This window comes from Myripristis murdjan, chromosome 22 (genome assembly GCF_902150065.1).
Source record: "Myripristis murdjan chromosome 22, fMyrMur1.1, whole genome shotgun sequence".
NCBI lineage: Eukaryota > Metazoa > Chordata > Actinopteri > Holocentriformes > Holocentridae > Myripristis > Myripristis murdjan.
The window spans coordinates 17,968,639-17,991,131 of record NC_044001.1 but is presented as its reverse complement, the minus strand read 5'-3'; the positions used below and the strand labels follow the sequence as shown (position 1 = coordinate 17,991,131).

Here is a 22,493-nt window from a genome sequence, read left to right as displayed (position 1 = left end):
ATGTCACAATAAGTGTTTGAAAATAATAACAAAAAAAAAAAAAAAAAAAAAAAAAAAAAAAAAAATACAACTTTATGTGGCATGTTGTGGAGTCATGTGCACAAACTTCACAATCTCTGAGCTATTATAAGCTTAACAAAACTGCTCTGAAAATAAAAAAAATAATATTTGTGGCACACATTCAAGTGTGGAGTGAAGTGAAAAGCTATGAACCAATCTTGAGAGAAAGACCTGTAGCACCCTCATTCCCACAGGAACATGCATATTTTACCGTGAACAATAAATGGAAACATCACTGAGGGTCTCTGAAGTGCAGCGCTGGTCCACAAATACTGTTGACCCAAGAGAGAGAAGTGAATGGGCTCTGAAAATATTGCTGGAAAAAAGGGGGATATTTGCTGGAGCACTACATTTGTCAGGGACTGAGAGGGACTGAGAGGGTTATATATTCACTTAAACTGTTGTAAATCTTTTAGAATTCCACTATCCCAAAGCAACAATTATTTTAGGTCGATTATCTTTGAATGATTGATTGTCACCATATGCTGAAATACAGAAAAGTAAACTCTTTATGAGGAGCTTCATCAGATCAACAAAGCCCCCCTTATGAAAAAGTATACTAATCCTATTTTCAATTTTAGAGTGATACTATACAAATATCATAGCTGCTGCAAGTCCCTTCATGTTATAAATATTGTAGTGATTCTGTTGGAGAAATATTGTAGTGATTCTATTGGAGATAGATAAAATAATAAGAATCTACTACGACAAGGTCACTGCAACTGAGTACTGCAAACAATATGTCACTGTAGGAATATATGATAATATAGTACCACAGGATATTAAAATACCATAAAGTGGACCAGTGCAAGATAAAAAATGTCTATAAACACAATAATTACTACATTTTTTTGGGTCAGTATACGAATATTAGGGGGATTTCATGGTGATAGGAAGTTAATAAAGTAGCATTTGTTTTCTGTAAAATCACTTCTGGGTACTACAGACACACTGTCACTGAGGGAATATTGCAGTGTTTTGTTTCTGTGGTAATGAAGGATGGCCGTTCTCCTCTCCAGTTTTATTTTACACTGCTGCCAATGCTTTTTTTTTTTTTTTTTTTTTCAAAATCAAGATACACATGCCATAGTAATGACACGCCCCCTGGTGTTTAATGTCAGCCACGCTCCTGGAGTTGGATAACCTCGCCTTGCGTCCGGGAGCATCACTGATGGAATGTGAATGTGATTGTGAATGTGACTGTGACTGTGACTGGAAATGTGAGTGTGACTGTGAATGTGAGTGTGAATGGTAAATGTCCTCCTCTTGCTGTTAATTGTTGATGCTGCTCTCAGCGTCTCTCGCATGTTGATCAGGGTTCATCTCCAGTCTCCTCTGATATCTGTTCGCTTGGATCTACACCATGATCAGCACCGAGAGTGTTCTGGAGAGTGGAGACCAGCCTTGCATCCGGCTGGAGCCCCTGAATAACACACACCTACCGGGCAAGGCGACGCCGAGCCGTGGCAGCCCGTCTGTCTTCGGGGACATCGGGCCTAAAGTGACAGCCAACGGGGTGCATGATATAGAGGACCGGATTTTGAGGATCACCGGCTACTATGGCTACTACCCAGGATACTCCAGTCATAGAAGTAAGTCAAAACATGAGAAAACAAAGTAGACTATAGCGGGAGCCTCAGCGACAATATCTCACCTTTTTCTCAGGTGTGAAATTGGTCACTGACGAAAAAGAGCATCATTGTCAAAGGATGCTATAAAAAAAATACCATAAAAATGCATGGTGAGAATATTAGTGATGCAAAAAATACCACAGGGTAAGACAATGACTATGAAGTCAGTATCACTACAGATATATCAAACTGTAACTTAAGTCTCTATATGAATAGTTTTGTATTTTATTTTATCATTTGGTGTGTTGTTCATGAGAAGGAATGTACTGTGTGGAAGAGACAATATGTGTAAATCTGTACTCTGTGTGTATTTATTGCAGAGTGGTTTTAGTTTAGTCTCTCATTTGTTTGGACTGAAGCCCACTTTTGCAAACCCAGCCAATTAGATTTAAATTATGGTTATTATTGTTGAGTAATGTGATGCCCCTCACTGCACAGAGAGAGAGAGAGAGAGAGAGAGAAAGAGAGAGAGAGAGAGAGAGAGAGAGAGAGAGAGAGAGAGAGAGAGAGACATGCAAACCCAAACTTTACAACATATGCAATTGCGAGATGACATGCACAAATTGTGGTGGCATTTGGCATGGAAGTTAATTGTTTAAACTGTGGTTTAATATTGTCCAGTCATGTCAGCGAAGGCTACGCACTAATAATTACATCACAGTCTCATATTGAATTGTCCATTACAAATGTTTACAATTAACTAACACAATCAATTTCCCAGATGGCAGCTGCAGCACCCCTTCCCCTGATGTATGTGAATTTTTCCTGCTGTCTCTTGGCAGGTTTTAGGTATACTGTTTCTGTGGGGGGAAAAAAAGTGCTCATCTTTAGTATAATATCCATTTGTCAAAGTGGTTGTGATTGGTAGACCAGTTGTTTGAATCTTGCTGACACAGAGACAGTGACTGGGTTTTGGATACAGTAGTTCAGCGCTGATCGTGCACTTTGTTTGAGGGTGATCTTTTAAATCTTGCTCTCTAGGCTGTGAAGGCCTGGCCATTGCCATGGGGAATATAAGGGGAGGAAAGAAGCACTGCAAAGCTCTGTTCATGGCCAATAAATAGTCTCACATATGGCTACTGTGTAATGAACTAAGATGTATAGACCAGCAATAAGGCCTATAGCACTTGCCTAGCAGTGGACATTAGTTAGATGCTCTCACCTCTGTATCATATAATTGGCTTATTCATCTTAGTGTGCCATCATTCTTTACTGAAGGTAAGAGGAACTGGCACTCTCCTTGAATAAGCCTCATAAAAAGAAATTGGCCATTAATCCACCATCCCTCCCTGAGCCTCTGGTAATTCAGATGCTGCTTCCTTGTCATGCCAGCTCCCTAGCACCTCCATCCCTTGTTACATAAAGGCTCCACTATAAATTAATGACTTACAGTTACACGTGTAGATCTGAGATGTACTCTCAATGTTATCATGTTAACCTAACCCACCTAACTCACATCTACTGACACTGGCAGTGTGTGACACAACGCATTACCCTCGCTGAGGAACAAACCTGTTTAAAATCCCGACGGTAATGTGAGATTGGAGAAAAGGCCTTATTCAGTCAAGAGCAGTCCCAGCTGAGGCTCTCTGGATAAGATGAGAGGACCTCAATGGATTTTTAGATAGAGGCTGAGAAAAAGGAAATGAGCCTGTCGCTCATTAACTGTGTCCTGTTTATCAGCAGTGTCAGTTGCGGTGGTTTATCTGTGAATGCAATCACACATTTTATAATGGGAACGTATCTACTCGTCCAGATTAATCTATTGAAAGGATATCTGATTAACGAGTAGCATTGAAAGCTATAAAGCCAAAATAGATTGAACAACACTAACAATTGTGGGGCCTCTGAACCAGCAGCACTACTGAACCACACATTGGTTTTAGACAAGGTGATGCAGCCATACCTCGTTTTCAGCTTTGGTATTGAAATTGAAGTTGAAATTGATAAATAAGAGAGCTGATAAGTGTTTTTGATTATGATGGGAAATACAGAAAACTTTTTGGAAAATCAGTCTCAGATTTAGATATCAATCTGTAATTAAGTTAATTAATGACTATACATTTTATTGCTGTGTATAGTTAACATTTTCAGAGGTCTGGAGTACATGTCAATTTTGTTTGTGTACAATGTCACACATGCTAATAGCAAAGTAATTACAGAAAACTGTCACATACATCTGTCACATCCCATCATGTACTGTACACCTCAGCAGAGGAAACTGAGAGGACAGGATGTCATTTGTGGTGTAATTCAGATATGCAGAGCAGGTGTGGAGCGTAATAGAAGCCACAGCAATTTTAGAAAAGCCAGTGTATCTTGGTGCCACACGCTGAGGTGTTATTTGGTTTGAGAGACAGATCCCGTCTCTCTGATGAAAATATGCCATCTGTAGGCCTGTGTTTTCATATCTATCCATCAGCTGAGTCTTTGCATGCCAGACCCAACAGAAGGTGTTCCTCAGAGCAGCATCCATACTTGTCACAGTATATAATGTTTGCACAAGCATCTTTGCTGGCACTCTCAGCATGAAGGAGTACGCCAGCAGAACCCCTTCACTTTTAAGTGTGGCTGCTAATACTGAGAAACCCACTCAGCACAGGACACAGGAGCTCAGTTTCTCGAATGCCTGCAACTGCTTCACATTAGTTTACTTTGTTTTGTTTACACAATTAGGAAGTTTGAGTTGAGAATTAGAAGTCCCTTGTGCTGTTGCGTATCATTTTCCATGAACCACTCAGTGGGGTAAGACAAAAAAAGGAGCACGTAAATAGAACAGTAGGCTTATCTTGCCAAGCCTATGGGGTAATGATATATTTAGTAAGATTCTGTTGCTGTTTTTTTTATTATTGCCACTTGCCATCTGTGTTGAATTAGAAGATGCCTCTGAGGGGGATTGTGGACCACATTCAGTGATTGGGTCTAGGAGTAAGGGAGAGGGAAGGTGCCATTCTGAACAAGGCCTGATATTATCCTCGGCAGCATTCTGTGTACAAGATACAAAAACAACAAAACTGAAATGAACCATGGATCAGGATTAGAACAGACAGCGCAGCCTAACAGCACCCAGTTGGCTCGTGTGAGCAGACAGCAAGCCTGCTTACTGCAACAGTGTCAGTAAATGCCTCCTCAGCATCTCTCAGAAAATCATTACAGTCATTTGCCTTGTGTCTTGTTTCGAATTGCTTGTTTAGAATTGGCCAACCACCTAGAGCAAGCACGCTCCCCACTGGGTAAAATGGTATGGTGCAGGAGAAATGACAGGTACTTTCAGTGGCAATCCCACTCACTACAGCTCCTTTGTTGTTCACCACTGATGTCTTTGCAGTGGGACAGCAGACTTAGGCACTCAAGGGAGAAAAATGTCAAGAAAAGCACAGTCCGTCATACACTTAAGAAAGGACATAAAAGGAAACCATTTACCTCCACTGGGTATGTCTTTTGCTACGCCTACAATAAGTCCACACAAAAGAGTGACAGACATGTATTTTGCAATAGAGTCAGCTTGCACTGACTCTATTGCAAATTCACCTGGAAACGTTAGTGCCCAGTGTTAACAGCAGGTGAATTTTCACTTAGCATGATGCACGATTCTTCCAAAAAGTTCCCTGAAACACTCAGTACGTGTATGTGCGCTCATTTTGGACCGTCCCGTTCCCATGCCTGCTCACTCAGTGCTATTTATAACTAGACTAGCGTCGAATGGGATATGAGCTTTGCCTGAAACACTCCTGGTGTGCCGTTAGCTTCACGTTCACTGGGGAATAGGTAAAAATCCGAGTAATGGGTGCTCTGTTTCTCCCAGTGAGCTCCAGGACTGCTGACCTGTGCACATGCCATGGTATAACTGGGCATATGTTGTAGCCCTGCATCGCATATATGTGTGACAGAATATTTAGCTTAGCCCTGTAAGTTTACTACATCACTGGCATATTTTACTTTCACTTATCCACAAGCCAAGCCGCACAATTTTTAGCTCTAATGATGTCATATGATGAATGAATGGCTCAATTCAACTCTAAAAATACACCTCTTCTGGTTGCCACGTCACCAATTGTGCCTTTCTCATCATATTGACGATGCTTCAACTGGACCGGTCTTGTCAGCTGCCTAACAGTGCCCTCATGTGGCCTGTAAATTCAGCATCCTTCCATGTCCTCCAATAAAATGACAGACAGTAAAGGCGCTCTTATGATTGGATGTCTGATGCACTTAGCCTAATTACTTACTGCATGTGTAAATCAAGATGGAGAGACTTATACAACACTTTCACACTGCCACTCAACATACTGCTCACACACAGAGACCAAAATAATCCTCGGATTCTAAGTGGACAACATTAAATGTGTCTTTTTGTTCTTTATATTAACTCAATTAAACACTGTATAACTCATAGTTTCAGTTTAGAAGTGAAAAGTGATAATTTTCAGCTTGTATTACACCGTCTCTAGAATGAAATCATTTTAGATGTTGGATGGGGGTTAATCTGTCTTTCAAGGCAGCGGTTCTGACTCCTAGTCCTCGGGACCCTGAGCACTGCTCGTTTTCTGTCTTACCAGATTGTTTATTACATTCACCAGTTACCCAAGATCTACCACACTCCTCTGGTTTGACATCCAGAAGAAAAAACAGCAGTGTTTGTTGTCCTGAAGACCAGTACAGTTATAAAGGGTATCTGCCCAAATTTCAGAATTTATGTCCCTGTAGCACAGTCCATCCTGTTGACCACTAGGTGTCCTCATCCTCCAGTGTTACAACCATACAGTGTGGTTACAACTACACTATTTAGCTGAGTTGAGCTGATGATGTGGTACCCACTGACTGGTAACACATCTGACAGCTCGCAGTTTTTCAGTGTTTGTCCGGTCCCCACGTCACCCATGTTTCTCTCTCTCATCTCTCACCCCCACCCTCTCCGGCTGTCCTCACCGAGATGTGATGATGAACAGAGAGATGCATGAAGACAAAGAGGCTTGTGCCATAACTGAGGAATACTGGCTAATCTGAATGACAAAGGGGCCTGAATGGGCCAACTGCGTCAGTGCACTGGAGAACCACTGTTGCTATGGAGGTTGCGGAGGGATGCTGCTTTACTATTTTGTGCCTTGATCTAAGATGCAACGGAGCTATTGTGTGATATCTAAATCTTAATGTTCGAAATGATATAGGTGGGCTGAGAAGCAGTTCAAGTTGAAGAGATAGAGAGGAGTGTCACTGAAACAGAGTGATAAGCACTCCACTGGCCCCGCCAAGGCAACCATTGCTGAAACCTTTACACCAGATGGCCCATCTGTCCAGCTGCTGATGTGGAGGAAACCAGACATACCAGTGGATGTGTGATAAGCAGTTGGCAACAAACATGTGATTTGTTGAGATGCTGAAATTACTTATAGGCTTAATAGCTGTGAAAATGTAAGATATAGGAGAAACAATATAAAGCTTGCATGTGTCTAACTTCTATCCTCTAACTTTTCAGTCCTTGATCTAACACTTGCAGTACAACTGTGGCTTTGAATTGCACCTGTGCTCCAGGTCTTTTCTCTTAATCTGATAGCGATTAGCATCCTGGGCCCAGATCTGCTGACTAGGCCTGTTTTGTCTCCCCTCCCTGTCTAGCTGTTGTCTCCACTCCTCAGCAGGGCTATTTTTAAGTTCAGCCCCCCTCGTCTCAGGGGATCCATGCCCCTGTCTCATCCCCTGCTTACACCTGACCAAACATTACTTTTAGCCATGCTTGCATCACACACTTAATGCACAAGCACTTTAACCAGGCTCATTCCCATGATATCACTTAATGCATTTGCATTAGTGCTGTGCTCATTCTGTCATACTGGGCGACCAAAGGAATCGAATGTGCTTTCTCTTTCACAGGAATGACAATAAAGCTTTTCTCTGGCAAAACATCAATCTGACCAAATTTGGACTCTGCATTTAAACAAATAAATTACCATGGTGCTGGTGGGAAGAAGGCTACTGCATTTTCTCCATTTCAACCAGCAGTTCAACAACAGCAAGGTGCTTTATTCTCTCCAGTGTCAGACTGACAAATGCAGAGTGAAGCAGTCTGATGTGCCATGTTCTCTGTAGCCGTGCCAGAACTGTGACTGATGAGCATTGGAGAGTAGAGACAGAGGAGAGGGGAGGGGGTCCAGGGTGACACTGATACAGCAACAGAGATCCTTGATGCTCACATGATCGCAAAAGAGCACTGACAGCTCTTAAGAGAATTCTGGACCAACCAGTTGGAGACAAGGGGCCAATTTCTTGTTTACTTGAGTGTTTTCCATATGGTCCCATAATGCAACTGTGCATGGCTTTACTGGCATTGATTTTACTGGTGGGAGGGTAAGCATAGCAGGGGCCATGCAAAGATTATATTACAGGATGCAAAGCCTTAAAAGTCTGGCTGCATACAGTAGATACTGATATGCCATTTATGAATTAGGCCCCACCCTGCAACGTTGAGCCAGTTAAAACTTGAAGTACAAAAACCCAAACAGAGATAGGATGACCTGGAGGGTGCCTGAGATGGAAACTCCTGATCACAAGCCCAAACGTGACTGACTGACTCCTCCACTGGTTGGTAAGGGCTGCTAAATAGAGGAATTCCCCAAAGGTCCTCTGTATATAGGATTGCATTCCAGCCACTCTGAGGACCTTTTTTCACTGAAATGGAAAAAAAAAAAAGTTGAATCTTATCATTAGCTTGACTCATTGATAATTTACAAGCTTATTCCATGTCTTTTGTCAGCTGAGTCTGAACAGTTCTTCCTTGACTCAACCCTCAGTGTGAACCTTTAAAGATGCCATAATCAAAACCAACAAAGGATGATTAAAGTGAGGACTATGAAGACTAAACTGACAAAAACTGTGAAATAACAACAGAATTTCAAGGTATCCAACATAGTTTTCCTTGAAATACACCTGGTTTTGTTTACATTCAAAAATTTTCACCAAAACACATTCGTTGTGCCCTCAAGGCCTAATTAACATGTTGATGCAATTTCTACCGTAAAAGACAATTTTGCAGAGCCTTATTTTTGAATATAGAGTTTTATTGTTGGCATTGGCGTGTGTAATATATCACCCATGTGCTGATGGCGTGCTGGAGGGCCTTATTTTCTCCAAATTTGATTATTGTGGTTTTCACTGTGTAGAATGTGAACTCTCATATTCAAGAGGGTTTAATACTGTATGTCCAATGACAAAGCAACAAACAAGTTTAATTAAGAAACAACTTTTTTGGAACAATTACATTTGATTCTAGTTTGTATACCACAATTTGAGTCAGCAAGTCAATTCATCATTTTTCGCCCAAATTTTATATCCATTAATAAACACATGCAATAATGTAGGACCATCCTTGTTGTTCAGCTGAAAGATGGAAAGAAATTCAGACGATGGAAGTACATTATTTGTTTCATTAAAAAAAAAAAAAAAAAAAAAAAACTTTATTGACCAAAAAAGTCATAATTTATAGTATTCTGTTACATCACCACATTTGTTCTTTTTTGAAGCATCATGATTGATTTTTTTCAAAGCATTTCATATCAGTTCAGGCCAAAGTAGAGTGAGTGATTATGCTTACTTCTTTTAGCAGATTGATTTAGTTGAATCAAACTGAATTATAATCTGTCAGTCAGTGAAAAGAATCATGATACCACTACTGTAGTTTCTATGTATATTTAGACATAATTAGTTTATTTTTGTTACTTTTTTTTTTTTTTTTTTTAACAGTGCCAGGCTTACTGTATGCTACAAAAACAATGGGTTCCTCAAAATATATTATTTTTATAGCTTGTTTTTATGGTATTTGTAAGCATGCAGTTAGCAGCATCACATACACCTCCTGATCCATTCCAAACAGTGAGAACCAAGAAGTGGATAACCAAGAGTACATTACGGTGTTGTTGTGGCCTCATGCACAATATAGGAAAGTATAGGAAAGTGTAAGGTATGTCCTTTTTGCAGCTCAATTCGTTAATGTTGCATTGGCACAAAAAAGAAGCCCTACAAATAATCTATGTCTCAAGGAGTAGTGAAGTGCAGGAGATGTGGCAAAAGAGAGAGAGAGGGAGTGATTGGAGGACAGAGGACAGAGAGAGTGAGAGAAAGAGAGAGGGAGGGGAGGAATGAAGGGAGCCTGGTCAGATGGGGAGGGGATCGGAGGGAGGAGGAGGGAGAAGAGGAGGGGGCAGTAGCTAACACAGCATAATTAGCCCGGGCTGCTTGGTTACCTTCCAAACAAAGCTGCTGATTTGTGGAGCAAAAGGAGGAGGGCAGAAGCAAGAGAGAGAGAGAGAGAGAGAGAGAGAGAGAGAGAGAGAGAGAGAGAGAGAGAGAGAGAGAGAGAGAGAGAGAGAAGAGGAGGGGGAGAGACTAGAAAGAGATGAGGGTAGTGATTGCGCCGTGCCACACACACTTGAAGCTCAGTCTCCCTTGGAGACAGTGGCAGTGCTGGATCACGGCATGACAGTGCAACAGTAGAGTCTCCACTCCACCGCACTTCCACTGAGCTACCTCCACTGAGCTGTGTCACTATCCAGACAGAGAGAAAGAGAGAGAGAGAGAGAGAGAAGGCAAGAGTGAACAGCAGTGACAGTGAGAGCGCTGGGTTGGAGAGCAGAGGAGAGTCAGGATTGGAGTGCTGGGAAGAAGACAGAAGAGTTGACAGAGATCTGGGAGGAGGGGGGTGATCAAGAGCGTGAAGAAGCAGCGGAGGAGTCAGGAGTCTGAGGATGCACAGAGCTAGCAGGAGGAGCTGCTGAGCGTGCAGCAGCAGCCCAGGCACACATACAACACACACACACAGATACACACACACACACACTTCCCAGGGAAGGACAGTGGGTTGTGCCCCTAGTGGAGGATGAAGAAGCACTCGGCCCGAGTGGCTCCTCTCAGCTCGTACAGCACGCAGGTCCTGACCTGCCCCATCTCTGAAGGTAAACTGAAAGCACCAGAGAGGCCCAACATGCCATTTCTTGGAGGTATACTCTGTGTGTGTGTGTGTGTGTGTGTGTGTGTGTGTGTGTGTGTGTGTGTGTGTGTGTGTGTGTGTGTGTGTGTAAGAGAGAGAGAGAGAGAGTGTGATGGCATGAAATGAACAATTGACAGCACTAACTCTAATCTTACTATGATAATACTGATGGACTGCTTTCAGCAATGGTTTGCATTTATTGTCAATGGCCCGCATTTCCCATGTGACATAATATAGCGTTTTCTAAATTACACTGTGTCCACCAATGTGTATTAACATCTAACATAATTAAACTTGTGGCATGCTGCAGAGACTCTGAAAACACTTTTTTGATGTTACCAAGACCAGAAAGTACAATATAGTCACATGGTTTAATTCAGCAGGACTGTTTAACTACGGCTATTAGTGTCAAATGCGTTTGTATCATTCCAGAGAGATGCACTTGCTTTTAAAGTTTAATGGCTGTGCTGCTAGCAGAATTGAGATGCTAAATGTGTTGACAGGAAGTGTAGTAGCACCAGCATATGTTTGGCTATTTCCAGCTGCACTTGGTGTCTCACCACTGATGTCGCAAACCTCCTTCCACACAAACAGGCCCGAGTCAGCTGCCGTCACATCTGTTCATTTCACCCGTCCGTTCTTTCATGTGTCTCAGAATTCATACCCTCCATTCTGCCCCTCACTGCGTCCTCATCTCCCAAGCTTAGAACTTCTCAGTGTTCATTAACCCGCATCTGGCAACCTTTTGTTTTTGCAACAGAGATTACTTAAAGATATTGCTTATGTGTGTTGTCTAATTTGTTTATGGAGCCGACACACAGTTTGACCCGTGGTGCGACTCACTGCAGACATCAGTGTGAGCTCCATGTTGGATTCAGCCCTTGCCTATCCATCAATGTCAGGAGCATGCAGCGTCAGTGGCGAGGATAAAACACAGGATGGATTGAAATGTGAGGTTCAGGCAGCACACTGCGTCACACAGAGTGGATAAGCTCTGTTAATGGGAGTGCCAATACTGTATGGCAGTATACAGCATAGTGAAGGAAATATGGCACAAAAGCGTCTGTCATGTCGTAACATCATAATTTCAAGGCTTTAATTTTTTTTATTTTTTCTTTCCCCGTCTTTGGCACACATGTACCGACCAAACAATAATTCAAGTTGTGCTGTGTTTACTACAGTGTCTGTAAACATAAAGATCATACATATAAATGACTCATTGATAGAAGCTGCCATTGGCTTTGCTAGTATTTTTTTAACATGAATACCAAGAAGAAAGGTGTAAAGTAAGAAGTCACAACTTCATCTGTCACTGTACAGATTTTATAATAATATTAGCATTTTGAGTATTTGTATGACATCTGTGCTTTTACTTTTAAGCATTTTTATGTGCTTTACTTTTATTTTTTTTACTTTTATTACTTTGAAATGTATTTTTATTTTTTATTTCATATTATTCTATTTTATTTTTTCTGTTAATAACTTCAACAACTTCTGCAATCAACCATTTAATAGCCCAAACCAGTATTTATCGGTATTTATGATCTTTTACAAAACACAAGCCATCCCCGAACCTTGGGCTGATAATGATAATATTAAACGTGATCATGGTATTTCTTGAAATAGGGTTATGAAGCACCTTACAAAACAAGATCAAATCACCACAGTGAAAGAAAACCTGATAAAAAGTAAGACTAAAAGTTGGAATAATGGTCTTGAGATAATTAGGCAAAAAAAGTATTTCAGAGGGTCATGTCAAAACAGATAATCCATTCATTTTTTGTGTGGATTATTTTGGTACATGCATAAAATCTTAATGAGTTTAATCCAAAAGTGCCTTGGCAGTTGAATAGTATTTAGGGAGCTACTCATGAATATGGGCAGTTTTCTAAACAAGTATTTTTACTCTAAACTCAAGCTTGCCTATCTTTGTCTTGAGTTAAAAATGTCCGCACTATCCGTTGCTGTTACATAATGTGTTTGGCAAGGTTTATTATTGTTTTCTCTGCAACTTTTTAGCAGCGGTATTTGTCAGTAATAACATTGTCTGTTATGAGCCTTCAAATTCGGCTACTGAAGCTGCATTAATGAGGCAGGGGAATAGTGGAGTTTTAATATCACTGCATCTTGGCAGCAGATGAGCCTGTAGTGCTTTTGACTTCGGGATAGAGGAGGCTGCACCCCACAGAGAAACCTAGAAGTCCCAATGCTATGAAAGGGACACCGCCTTGCTTGGTAAATGAAGACAATTAGACAGAAAAAAAGAGAAAAACAGGTGCTTCTCTCTTGAAGAAATGTCATATCTTATCCTTGCCGATTAGCAGCCGCTAGGCTAATTTGCTTGATTAAGAATCCTTGCTGTGACAGAATCTGATTAGACCAAATCCCTAGATAAGCCTGGCAGAAAAGACACCCTATTAGTCTTGAACATTTTGCTTTCACCACTTAGTCTAGATTTGCCCCCAACTGGGATATAGTGTAAGGTGAAACCCTTTATCTGAGGAGATTTTTCTTTGGTAAAATTCACTGTAACACCCAACTGAGCTGAAATAGAAGTGACTGAGTTTGTAAAGTCTGAGAGTTACATAATTCCTGTTCTACGAGCCACATGAGAAAATATAGCAGGGCTTTATGAGCTAGTAGCAGACTTTTTGAACACTTGACTTGGACAGCGATTTTATGCCCTCTTGTTTCATATACAGCACGCAGCATTATTATGGGTTGGGAGATCCAGCTCTGCGGTGTTGACAGACTCAAGCCCAGTGCGACACTGGCTCGGTTTCCACATCTGCGACTCTCAACAAATGATTTATTTACCAGTTTTATTCAGGTATAACAGTTATAGCCACCACTTAAATTTCAACACTCTTGTTGAGTGCCAGCAGTGATCTCATGCATTCATTACACTTAAAGTAAGTTTGGCAAGAGAGAGTAAAGCCCTAAATTACAGTTAGTTTTTACACAGATACTCTGACCTTCCCGGAGAAGAAAAAGTGTGATGGAAACTTTAGTGCCAGCTTCTCCTCTGCGTGCCCAGAATTCATTAAGTTACAGTAAGTATCATGCATGGTAACACTGTAGAGCAGTGTTTGTATTCTGTGGCTGGCACAAACGTGCCTCGCCACATTACAAACACTGCGCACAGAGAGGTGAACCAGCTACCAATTCTCTAATCACACAGTGGTGACTTGCACAACACAGTTGATTTATTTGTTTAATAATCACAAAAGCATTTGGAACGAGGAAAGTATTAATACATGGCAGAGGCACCTAATGTTCACCCAATGTTGTTGTTTGAAGCTTGGCTGAGAGCTCTATGCAGGTACCAAACAAAAGACAGTCCTGAGATGAACAGTAGATAGGTAGATAGATAGACAGACAGATAAATGTACCGACAATACACACTAAAATTTGTAGTAAGTACGTACAAGGTTAATAACACAATTGCTTAACAACAAAGTAATCCTTAAGGTATTGTTGCATTATTGCACAGAGTCTGGTAGATGGGTATTGGTGCATTGGTGTGGAGGGAAGATATTGCAACTGCAGGTGCTGGTGATGCTCTAAGCATCTACAGCCATGGTGGAAGTGGCAGAGGTTCACATGCTGAGTTAGCAAAGAGCGCACAAGCAGCAAACATCCAGCACATGTCATCTTTTATTCCTGCCTTGGTGTAAATTGATCACACTGTTGAGAGCTACAGAACGGATCTGGGCTCCCTCCGGAAACACACTCACCCCACATGCACACAGATACACATGCACACACACTCATACACACACAAACACACACACACACTTCACATTCTACAGCAGTTAAGATTCAGAAGCCATTCAATCCCACAAGCCATCAAGGCGGTGGGCAGTGTGCAGCTCTACAGCGCTTTGACGGGAGAGAGAGCGCTGCAAGCAGTGAGATTCAAAATAAATCCTTGCCATCTTCATTGTAATCCTAGAATGCCAGTTGTTGCATTTAATACATCTTGAAAGGCGCCCAAATCCAAAATGCAGTCAGCTTTTGTGGGAACACGGAAAACAGTGTACAGTTTTAACAAATGCATAAGCAATATGAAATGGTATGCATTTATGTATTTGTGTATGTATCTATCTGTCTGTCTGTCTGTTTAGAGGTTCCAAACAATCCCAACATGAGATGTTTTCACTGCGGCATTGGAAAAGAGTCAAAATAGAGGTTGCCACGAGTGACAAGGTTGACCTGACTTTCTTGTGGAATGTCATGTGGTTAGGCTTGCGGCTACGGTCTGCATATCAGATTGCTGTGCACGTCTGAATGTAACGCCTGCATATGGCGCATGCTGCATCATGAGCCCGTGAAGCTATTTTTGACATGGGCAAACACCATGCTAAGCCAACACATTTTTTTTTTTTTTACAGTAACAAAGCCTTGCCTCATGCGTTAGTGCCTTTACAGCAGGAAATGCAAACCATGGGAGTGATCACAAAGGACAATTGATCAATAAGTGCTTACCTACTGCACCTCGGGAAGGGAGGCACAGACTACATCCCAGAGCCTCCAACACAGAGCACACAGTGTTGGCTATAGTCGTTTAATATGCGTTATCAGTGAAAATGAGAAGTGAAAACGAGGACTAGGGGTGACAATGCCCTAAAGGCAAACTGTTTTAAAGTTGTGGCATTTTGTTCTCGCTGAAGCTAGAACAGGCAGCATACTGCAGTCAGTTTTCTCCCATTTTCTTTTCTTTTCCTCTCTCCCACTAGGAGAGGAAGGGTCTGAGTCCCATGCAGAGACACCTGTCAGCGAGACCAGCGGAGAGAGCCCGTCCTACCAGACATGTGCCAACACAGCCCTGAAAGTGCTAGGGGGTCTGCTGGTGGTCCTCTGTGTCTCCTCCTCCTGGGTGGGCACCACTCAGGTGGTCAAGCTGACCTTCCAGTCCTTTTCCTGTCCTTTCTTCATCTCCTGGTTCAGCAGCAACTGGAACATCCTTTTCTTCCCCATCTACTACTCCGGACATGTGGTTACCACACGGGAGAAACAGACTCCCATCCAGAAATTTCGGTAAACTGTACAAAATTATCTTTGAATACAGAGAGAAAAGCAGAGACTCTACGGCAGGGGTGTCAAACTGGTGCCATGGAGGGCACCAGTTTGAGAGGCTGCAGGTTTTCATTCCAACCGAAAACTCCACCAGGTGATTTCACTGATTACCTCACCTTCAAGCAGAGAGGAGGAACCAATCAGTGAAATCACCTGGTGGAGTTTTCAGTTGGAATGAAAACCTGAAGCCTCTCGGCCCTCCATGGCACCAGTTTGACACCCCTGCTCTACGGTATCATGTAACAGAAAAAGCATGTAGTGTGACCAGTTGGGTTTCTCAGAACCTTTTAAGCTTTAACAGGGGATGGCCCAGTATATCTGCTAACTACTGGTATTGTCCGGCATCAACTTTATGTAAAAAGCAATACTGTATCGGTCCAATGTTATTTTTACTGTTAATGCACGGTTGATTGTGAAATTGGCACTTGTATGATCTATTTTTCTAGGAGTGGGTCACCTAATACAACTGCAAAATTAACAACAGTGTAAAAATAGCATGGTCTTTTGTTAAAAAAAAACAAAACAAAAAAAAACAATTATTGCAAAATTGGCATGCCTGAAAAATTTAATCTGTTTGTGCCTACATTTGTATTATAAGTTTAACAAAATGCACTGTGGTATCAGTATCAGTCTTCATGAATGGGAAGATGTTGGATATTGATATCAGCATCACCGAAAAATATTGTTCCATCCCTACTTTGACACATCTAGGAGATGTAATGCACTGAGTCTCAGCCAGCATTGTTAGCTGACAGCAGACTTGTAGCAAGCTGTTTCACAGACTCTGTGAGGTGGAATCAAGATGACACAAGCCTCCTTTAACTGACATTTGCATTCAATGAGTGTCACTGAAAACCACATTGAAGGGAGACGGGTTGTGTTTATGTTCTTCAATTAGACCAGCAAGGTTTTTTCCACCCTAAATTCTCTGTAGCCCAATTTGAAAAACAGACATCAAGCCTTATCGATCTCCAACTCACAAATACACTCTTCGAACTAAAAACAAAGGGTTGTGTGTGTGCCCTAATAGGGAGTGTAGCAAGCTCTTTGGGGAGGATGGGATGACTCTGAAACTCTTCCTGAAGAGGACGGCGCCTTTTTCAATCCTGTGGACCCTGACAAACTACCTGTACCTTCTGGCTTTGAAGAAGCTGACTGCCACCGATGTCTCTGCCCTCTACTGCTGCCACAAGGCCTTCGTCTTTCTCCTGTCCTGGATCGTGCTCAAGGACCGCTTCATGGGTGTCCGGGTCAGTTTGAAACCACCAAAAACGCAAACCACTCTTGAAGACAGTTTCTGTTTTTGCATAACATGCTGACGGCTTTAATTCTCTACCTGCAGATTGTGGCTGCCATAATGGCCATCACAGGTATCGTCATGATGGCTTATGCCGACGGTTTCCATGGCGATTCCTTCGTAGGCGTGGCTTTGGCCGTGGGCTCTGCCTCCACATCTGCTCTCTACAAGGTTAGCTTGCCGGACATGTCCCATCTGCATCATCACAGATTTAAATCTCCATTGTGACAAGTCATGTTGTCTCATGTTTCTTAAAACAAGTGACAACATCTACCAGTGGAATGAGATAATCCGTTTTGTTTCCAGAATTTTCTTGTGTCAAGCGTCATTTTTCTTGATAGTAGTGGGCTGATCTTCTTTGTTTCAACATATTTATAATATAGATAATAACAATATTCCTGAAACAAGTGAAACTGCATTGAAAAGTTGAATTATCTCATCCTAGTGGCAGATTTTTCTTCACTTGTTTTAGCAAAAACAAGATTTTAATACTGAACATGAGACTAAATGACTTGATAACATGGAGATTTTTTTTGTTTGATTATCTTAGTATTGATTTGTCACCTGTGTACATTCACACTAAGGCTCATAGACTCAAGACAAACGAGATCAACAGGCAGCAGAAGCAGTTTGAGGCAATTAACCTCGACCTGATTACAACCACTGGGAGTCTAATGTTGTATCCTTCCTCTCCAGGTACTGTTTAAGATGTTCCTGGGCAGTGCCAACCTGGGCGAGGTGGCTCATTTCCTTTCCACTATGGGTTTTTTCAACCTCATCTTCATCTCCTGTGTGCCCCTCATCCTCTACTTCACCAAGGTGGAGCACTGGGGGTCACTGTCCTCACTGCCCTGGGGATACCTGTGTGGACTGGCAGGACTCTGGCTCGGTGAGAGCTGACGAGGATGATTGTTTTTCAAAACCCATCTGCTCTCAAGTGCAGTTGTTACACTGATGAGCAATTTAATTCGATGATGTTAACCCTTTTCCATCACTTTTACAGTGTTCAACATCTTGGTTAACGTTGGTGTGGTGCTGACCTACCCCATTCTCATCTCCATAGGAACACTGCTCAGTGTGCCAGGCAATGCAGGTAGGTTTACTTTAAGTGGATCAAGCGGCTCAGGAGATTTACTTTATTTTGTATTCGCTGATTATGATAGTGGAAAATGGCTTGGGACAATGAGAGTAAATTTGCTGTTTTTTTACAATTTGTGCATGCCGTGGTATTGTATCAAGAGGTCAGCACTTTCAGCTATTGTAGCAAACAGATTACACAGCAAGTCTGCTTCTCTTGCCCCAGAAACCCAATCATCAGTGCGCATTGACAGACCCTGCAACTATCCTCTCACTGAGGGAGGATCAGGTTGCTAAGGCGACGCTAAATGCCTGCAGACAAATTCTTTTCCTTAACCACAATGGATTGTACGAAGGTCAGTGGGTTACGGCAACTTGGCCCAGGGCCCCTGACCACAAAGATGCAGAGGGCAAAATGGCCCACTTGTGCTGATTGTAAGCTGCATTGCTAAGCTACATTCATCCCCCTACAGCCCAAGTGTCCTGTGGTTTAGCTTACTTTATGTAATTAATCTCCATTTGTTTTTGTTTATCTCCACCCCTCCCTCTTCCTCTTTCTGTCGTGCTGTTTGGCTCTGTCTTCCTGATCCCCCTCTCTCTTCCCGTCTCTCTCACTCCTGCTGTAGCTGTAGATGTCCTGAAACACGAGGTGATCTTTAGTGTGGTGCGTCTGGCAGCCACCTGCATCATCTGCCTGGGCTTCCTGCTCCTGCTGCTGCCAGAGGAGTGGGACTCAGTTACACTGCGCTTCCTGGCAACCATCGCAGACAAGAAGTCGGAGGAACACGGCGAGGAGCTGACAGAGTCCAGCGTCCACACCCGCAGCCGCAGTCGAGCCAACGGCACCGTTTCCATCCCGCTGGCATGACTTAGGGCCTCCGTTACAGCCTCCATTATCCTGTCTCCAAGCTGTGTCCTCTCATGTTTCTCCACCACCCACCACGGAGGTGTGGCGAGATGACCAGTCCAAGTGGACTAGAAGAGCTCTATCAGGAAGACAGGAAGTATTATCTTGAACTGTACTGATTTATTTTGGAGATGCGACACCATCTCTGTCACATACCTGCAGGAGGGCAAAAGAGAACACTGATGGATTTTGCTAACTGAGAGGGTGGAAAGTGTTATTTACTTTCTTGAACTCCTTGCCATGCCCAATCTTGTCCCTCGCACGCACCTAGACCACAAAGAGCTGACTGGCCTCCCCTGAGCTGCTCTGCGGACTGTATTCTGTGAATATAAATATCGGCAGGGCCAGTTTGGCTCAATCTTATCTGTATTTATTGAATTTATTTAGAGTTGTATCAATAAGAGTATTTACATTTTATGTCTTATTAAACAGTATTATATACAAGAATGGCAAATATACAATGCGTAATGTACAGGCTATTTTTGATTTCTAATAAAAGACTTAAAACCCAAATCTATAGCAGTGTATTACTAGTTCAGCCCAGGACTGCAGTGACTGTACTGTCAAAGCCTGAATTATTCCAAAATATACTGCAAAATCACTTAGATAATGGTGCGCCATACAAAAAATGCAAAGGTTCAACAGACACAATTGACAAAAAGAGGGTAGATAATCAGTGAGTTGACCCGACAACAAGAACCATGTAGAGTCAACCATCAAATTATGCGCTTGTTCTATATTTTTGTAAATTGAGTCCAAACGGTCCTCAATGCAGTCGACCACTTGAAATTTTGCATAGTGCACCATTAATTTCAGCATTGCCAAGGGGCTTTAATATGAAAGCAACATCAACATGGATGCATACAACTCTGATCCCCCTAGCAAAGCTTCAGAACTTCTTTACAGCTTCATATATTGAAATTACATTAACTTACTGCACCCCTGCAAAGATGAATGACGCAAACAGACAGAAAACAAAGCCATGCCAAGACCAATAGTGAGACCTTAAATACACGTATTCAACTTTTTCCACACAGCCCAACAGAAGAAAGTACAATATCTTTGTTTTATCAGTCGTACTTGCAAGTATTTTTGGCAGGCCTGACTAGTATGATTCATCCAATCTCGGTAATCTGTAAGAGTGCATTTCATTCATTTAGCAGAGATGACTTTGCAGAGTTCTTTTTGCTATAATGTATTATATAATGCCTTGCTGCTGCACTGAGCAGTCACTTATTGAGACGCGCGCACACACATACACAGCACTCTGAAGATGATTGAGGATGATTGTTTCCCCTATAATTTATCCTCTTTCACTGTTACACGCAGTCTGTGGTAATAAGGCATGCCTGTCTGCCAGGCAGTGGAAAACCCCTATAGGACATATTTTGCCTGCAGAGCATAACATTGTGATAGGCACTTGTCAAAACGACGTTCAGCATCACGTAATCTGGCAAAATGAAATTTTAGTTGAAATAGTCTTAGTGGGACGATGGGAGTGTAAATGATTTCCCAGTGTCTCATCATTCACACACACACACACACAACACGACTCCGACAGCACAATGCTGTTATGGTTGCCGGAGTGCCGTCAGTGAGTCGAGACTTCTAATGAGGCATTTGCTGAGCTAAACAGTTGTGGATGGCATTTTAAAACAAATGAGCGAGAACAGCCAGAGAGATGGGTAACGTTGAGTCCTTGTTACTGCCAAGCTGGATGCTGAGATAAAATACTTAAATCAGAGGCCCTGTGTGGCAGATCTGCAGTTCTTCTGTAGCTACAATAAAGGATTTTTGCCCATTTCCTCACTGATCCCTGAATCATAAGGAATATATACAGAGGTAACTGAGCACTACTAAAGTCACACTGTCAGCTAACAACCTCCCAAAGCACCTGCCTCTCTCTTAACCCATCTGGGCTTTCTGATAGGGACGGGGTACATGAAAATAACAGGGTCTTTCAAGCATTAACTCATAAGTTACAAAGTAACCTGTGGGGAGAGTTGCCATAGAAACCTAGCTCATTATAATGAGAAACTCGAGTATGGAGGCAAGGATGGAGCACACACCTACTCTTTTAACCACAACCAAAACTGTTTATTGCATTTGTACATTGGCACCAGACAGAGAGGTTTAAGGACAAATCCTCAGTTTGCCAGCGGGGGAGATATGAAGACCGCCGTTTGATTGGTAGCAGTTCAGGCAAACGGGGAGAGTTGGATGACAGAGTTCATGGAAGTTACTCTGTAACCAATGAAGTCAGCTACAGGAGAGGCCAAAGGGCCACACTGACTCTACATCCACAAAGGAAAGTCTCCTAGGTTCTATCGACATGTGGACCTGCAGTGGAGCATAAAACAAACTTTAATGTGACTGATGGGAAGACATTAAAAAAGGTGAGACTAGTCTCTGTGATTCACACCCAACTTTAAGAAAGTTATTTCTGTCTTTCAAAGTTCACCTGCCTGGCTTGTGATACAGTGGAACTTATGATCAAAGGACTGTTGCTTAACATCTAGGTCAGCATTTCAGCTAGTCGGCCTTCAGGGCAGGTAACAATGGGCTCCACAGGCTCCAGGCCCAGGCTGAGTAAGGTGGCCCCGTGCCACAGGCAGCGAGAAGAGGGGGAAGAGCAGCACAGCCAACCCAAACTTCAGTGGAGCCTCCCTGCTCTGCCCGTCACTGTGGAGCAGCAGTCAGGAGCTCTGGGGCGGAGGAAGACAACCCTTCCTCCACTGAAACAGGAAACAACCTTGTCCACACTCTCAGGTCAGCAAAACTCTTTCACTTTCTGTCACTTATCATACCCATTCTGGCTTTTGCTTTTCATTTGGATTTTGATTTATTTTTAGATTACTTTGTAGTAGTGTTGGTGCATTAGACTGACTATAATAAAAGATAACCGTTTGTGTGTGTGTGTGTGTTGGTGCTGCAAGAACCGTTCTTTGCAGGCAGCCTCCCACCAACACAAAGCAACAATCCAAGCATCATTCGTTCTCACCCTCCCCGAAGACCCCAGGTCAGAATGGCAATATCAGTGATGTGACATGGTGTATATTTGGAATTACAAGTAACAAGCTGTCATTTTGCATGCTTTGTCTGAGTTGTGTCTCACCTCTTCAATCCTCTGTCAGGGACATTATCTTGCACTATTGTTTCGGAGTGGCTGTGATTTTTACCCAGACCTCCCATCATTATCTCTCCTCAGGCATTGCAACCACTGGCCCTTCAAATTGGCCACACAACCACTGCCAATCAAATTGCCATGGTAATAAAACAAAACAAAACAATACAAAAAAACACCACCACATCTCTCATCAGCATCGTCGTGTCGCTGCCCTCATGCTCATGTCAAGGCCAAATGTACTGGAATGATAATAAGGAATGCTATGGTTTGTTGTAGGGCAAGGACTGCAGAGATGGGGGTGTCCACCAATTTTCTACTGTCAGCCAGACAAGGCA

General features: G+C 42.4%; 1 protein-coding gene across 2 annotated transcripts; it reads left to right on the top strand.

Moving 5' to 3' along the window:
- The first annotated feature begins 1,316 nt into the window (after positions 1 to 1,316).
- slc35f4 (solute carrier family 35 member F4) lies at positions 1,317 to 19,504 on the top strand. 2 transcript variants are annotated; one of them, XM_030044702.1, is made up of 7 exons: positions 1,317 to 1,652; positions 15,411 to 15,711; positions 16,781 to 17,000; positions 17,093 to 17,218; positions 17,744 to 17,936; positions 18,051 to 18,140; positions 18,751 to 19,504. In XM_030044702.1, exons 1-7 carry the CDS (start codon positions 1,424 to 1,426, stop codon positions 18,990 to 18,992), a joined length of 1,401 nt encoding a protein of 466 aa, XP_029900562.1. In that variant the 5' UTR covers positions 1,317 to 1,423; the 3' UTR covers positions 18,993 to 19,504. The 2 variants fall into 2 exon arrangements, with proteins under 2 accessions (XP_029900562.1, XP_029900563.1); XM_030044703.1 differs by lacking the exons at positions 1,317 to 1,652; positions 15,411 to 15,711 and adding an exon at positions 15,968 to 16,081.
- Positions 19,505 to 22,493: the final 2,989 nt, after the last annotated feature.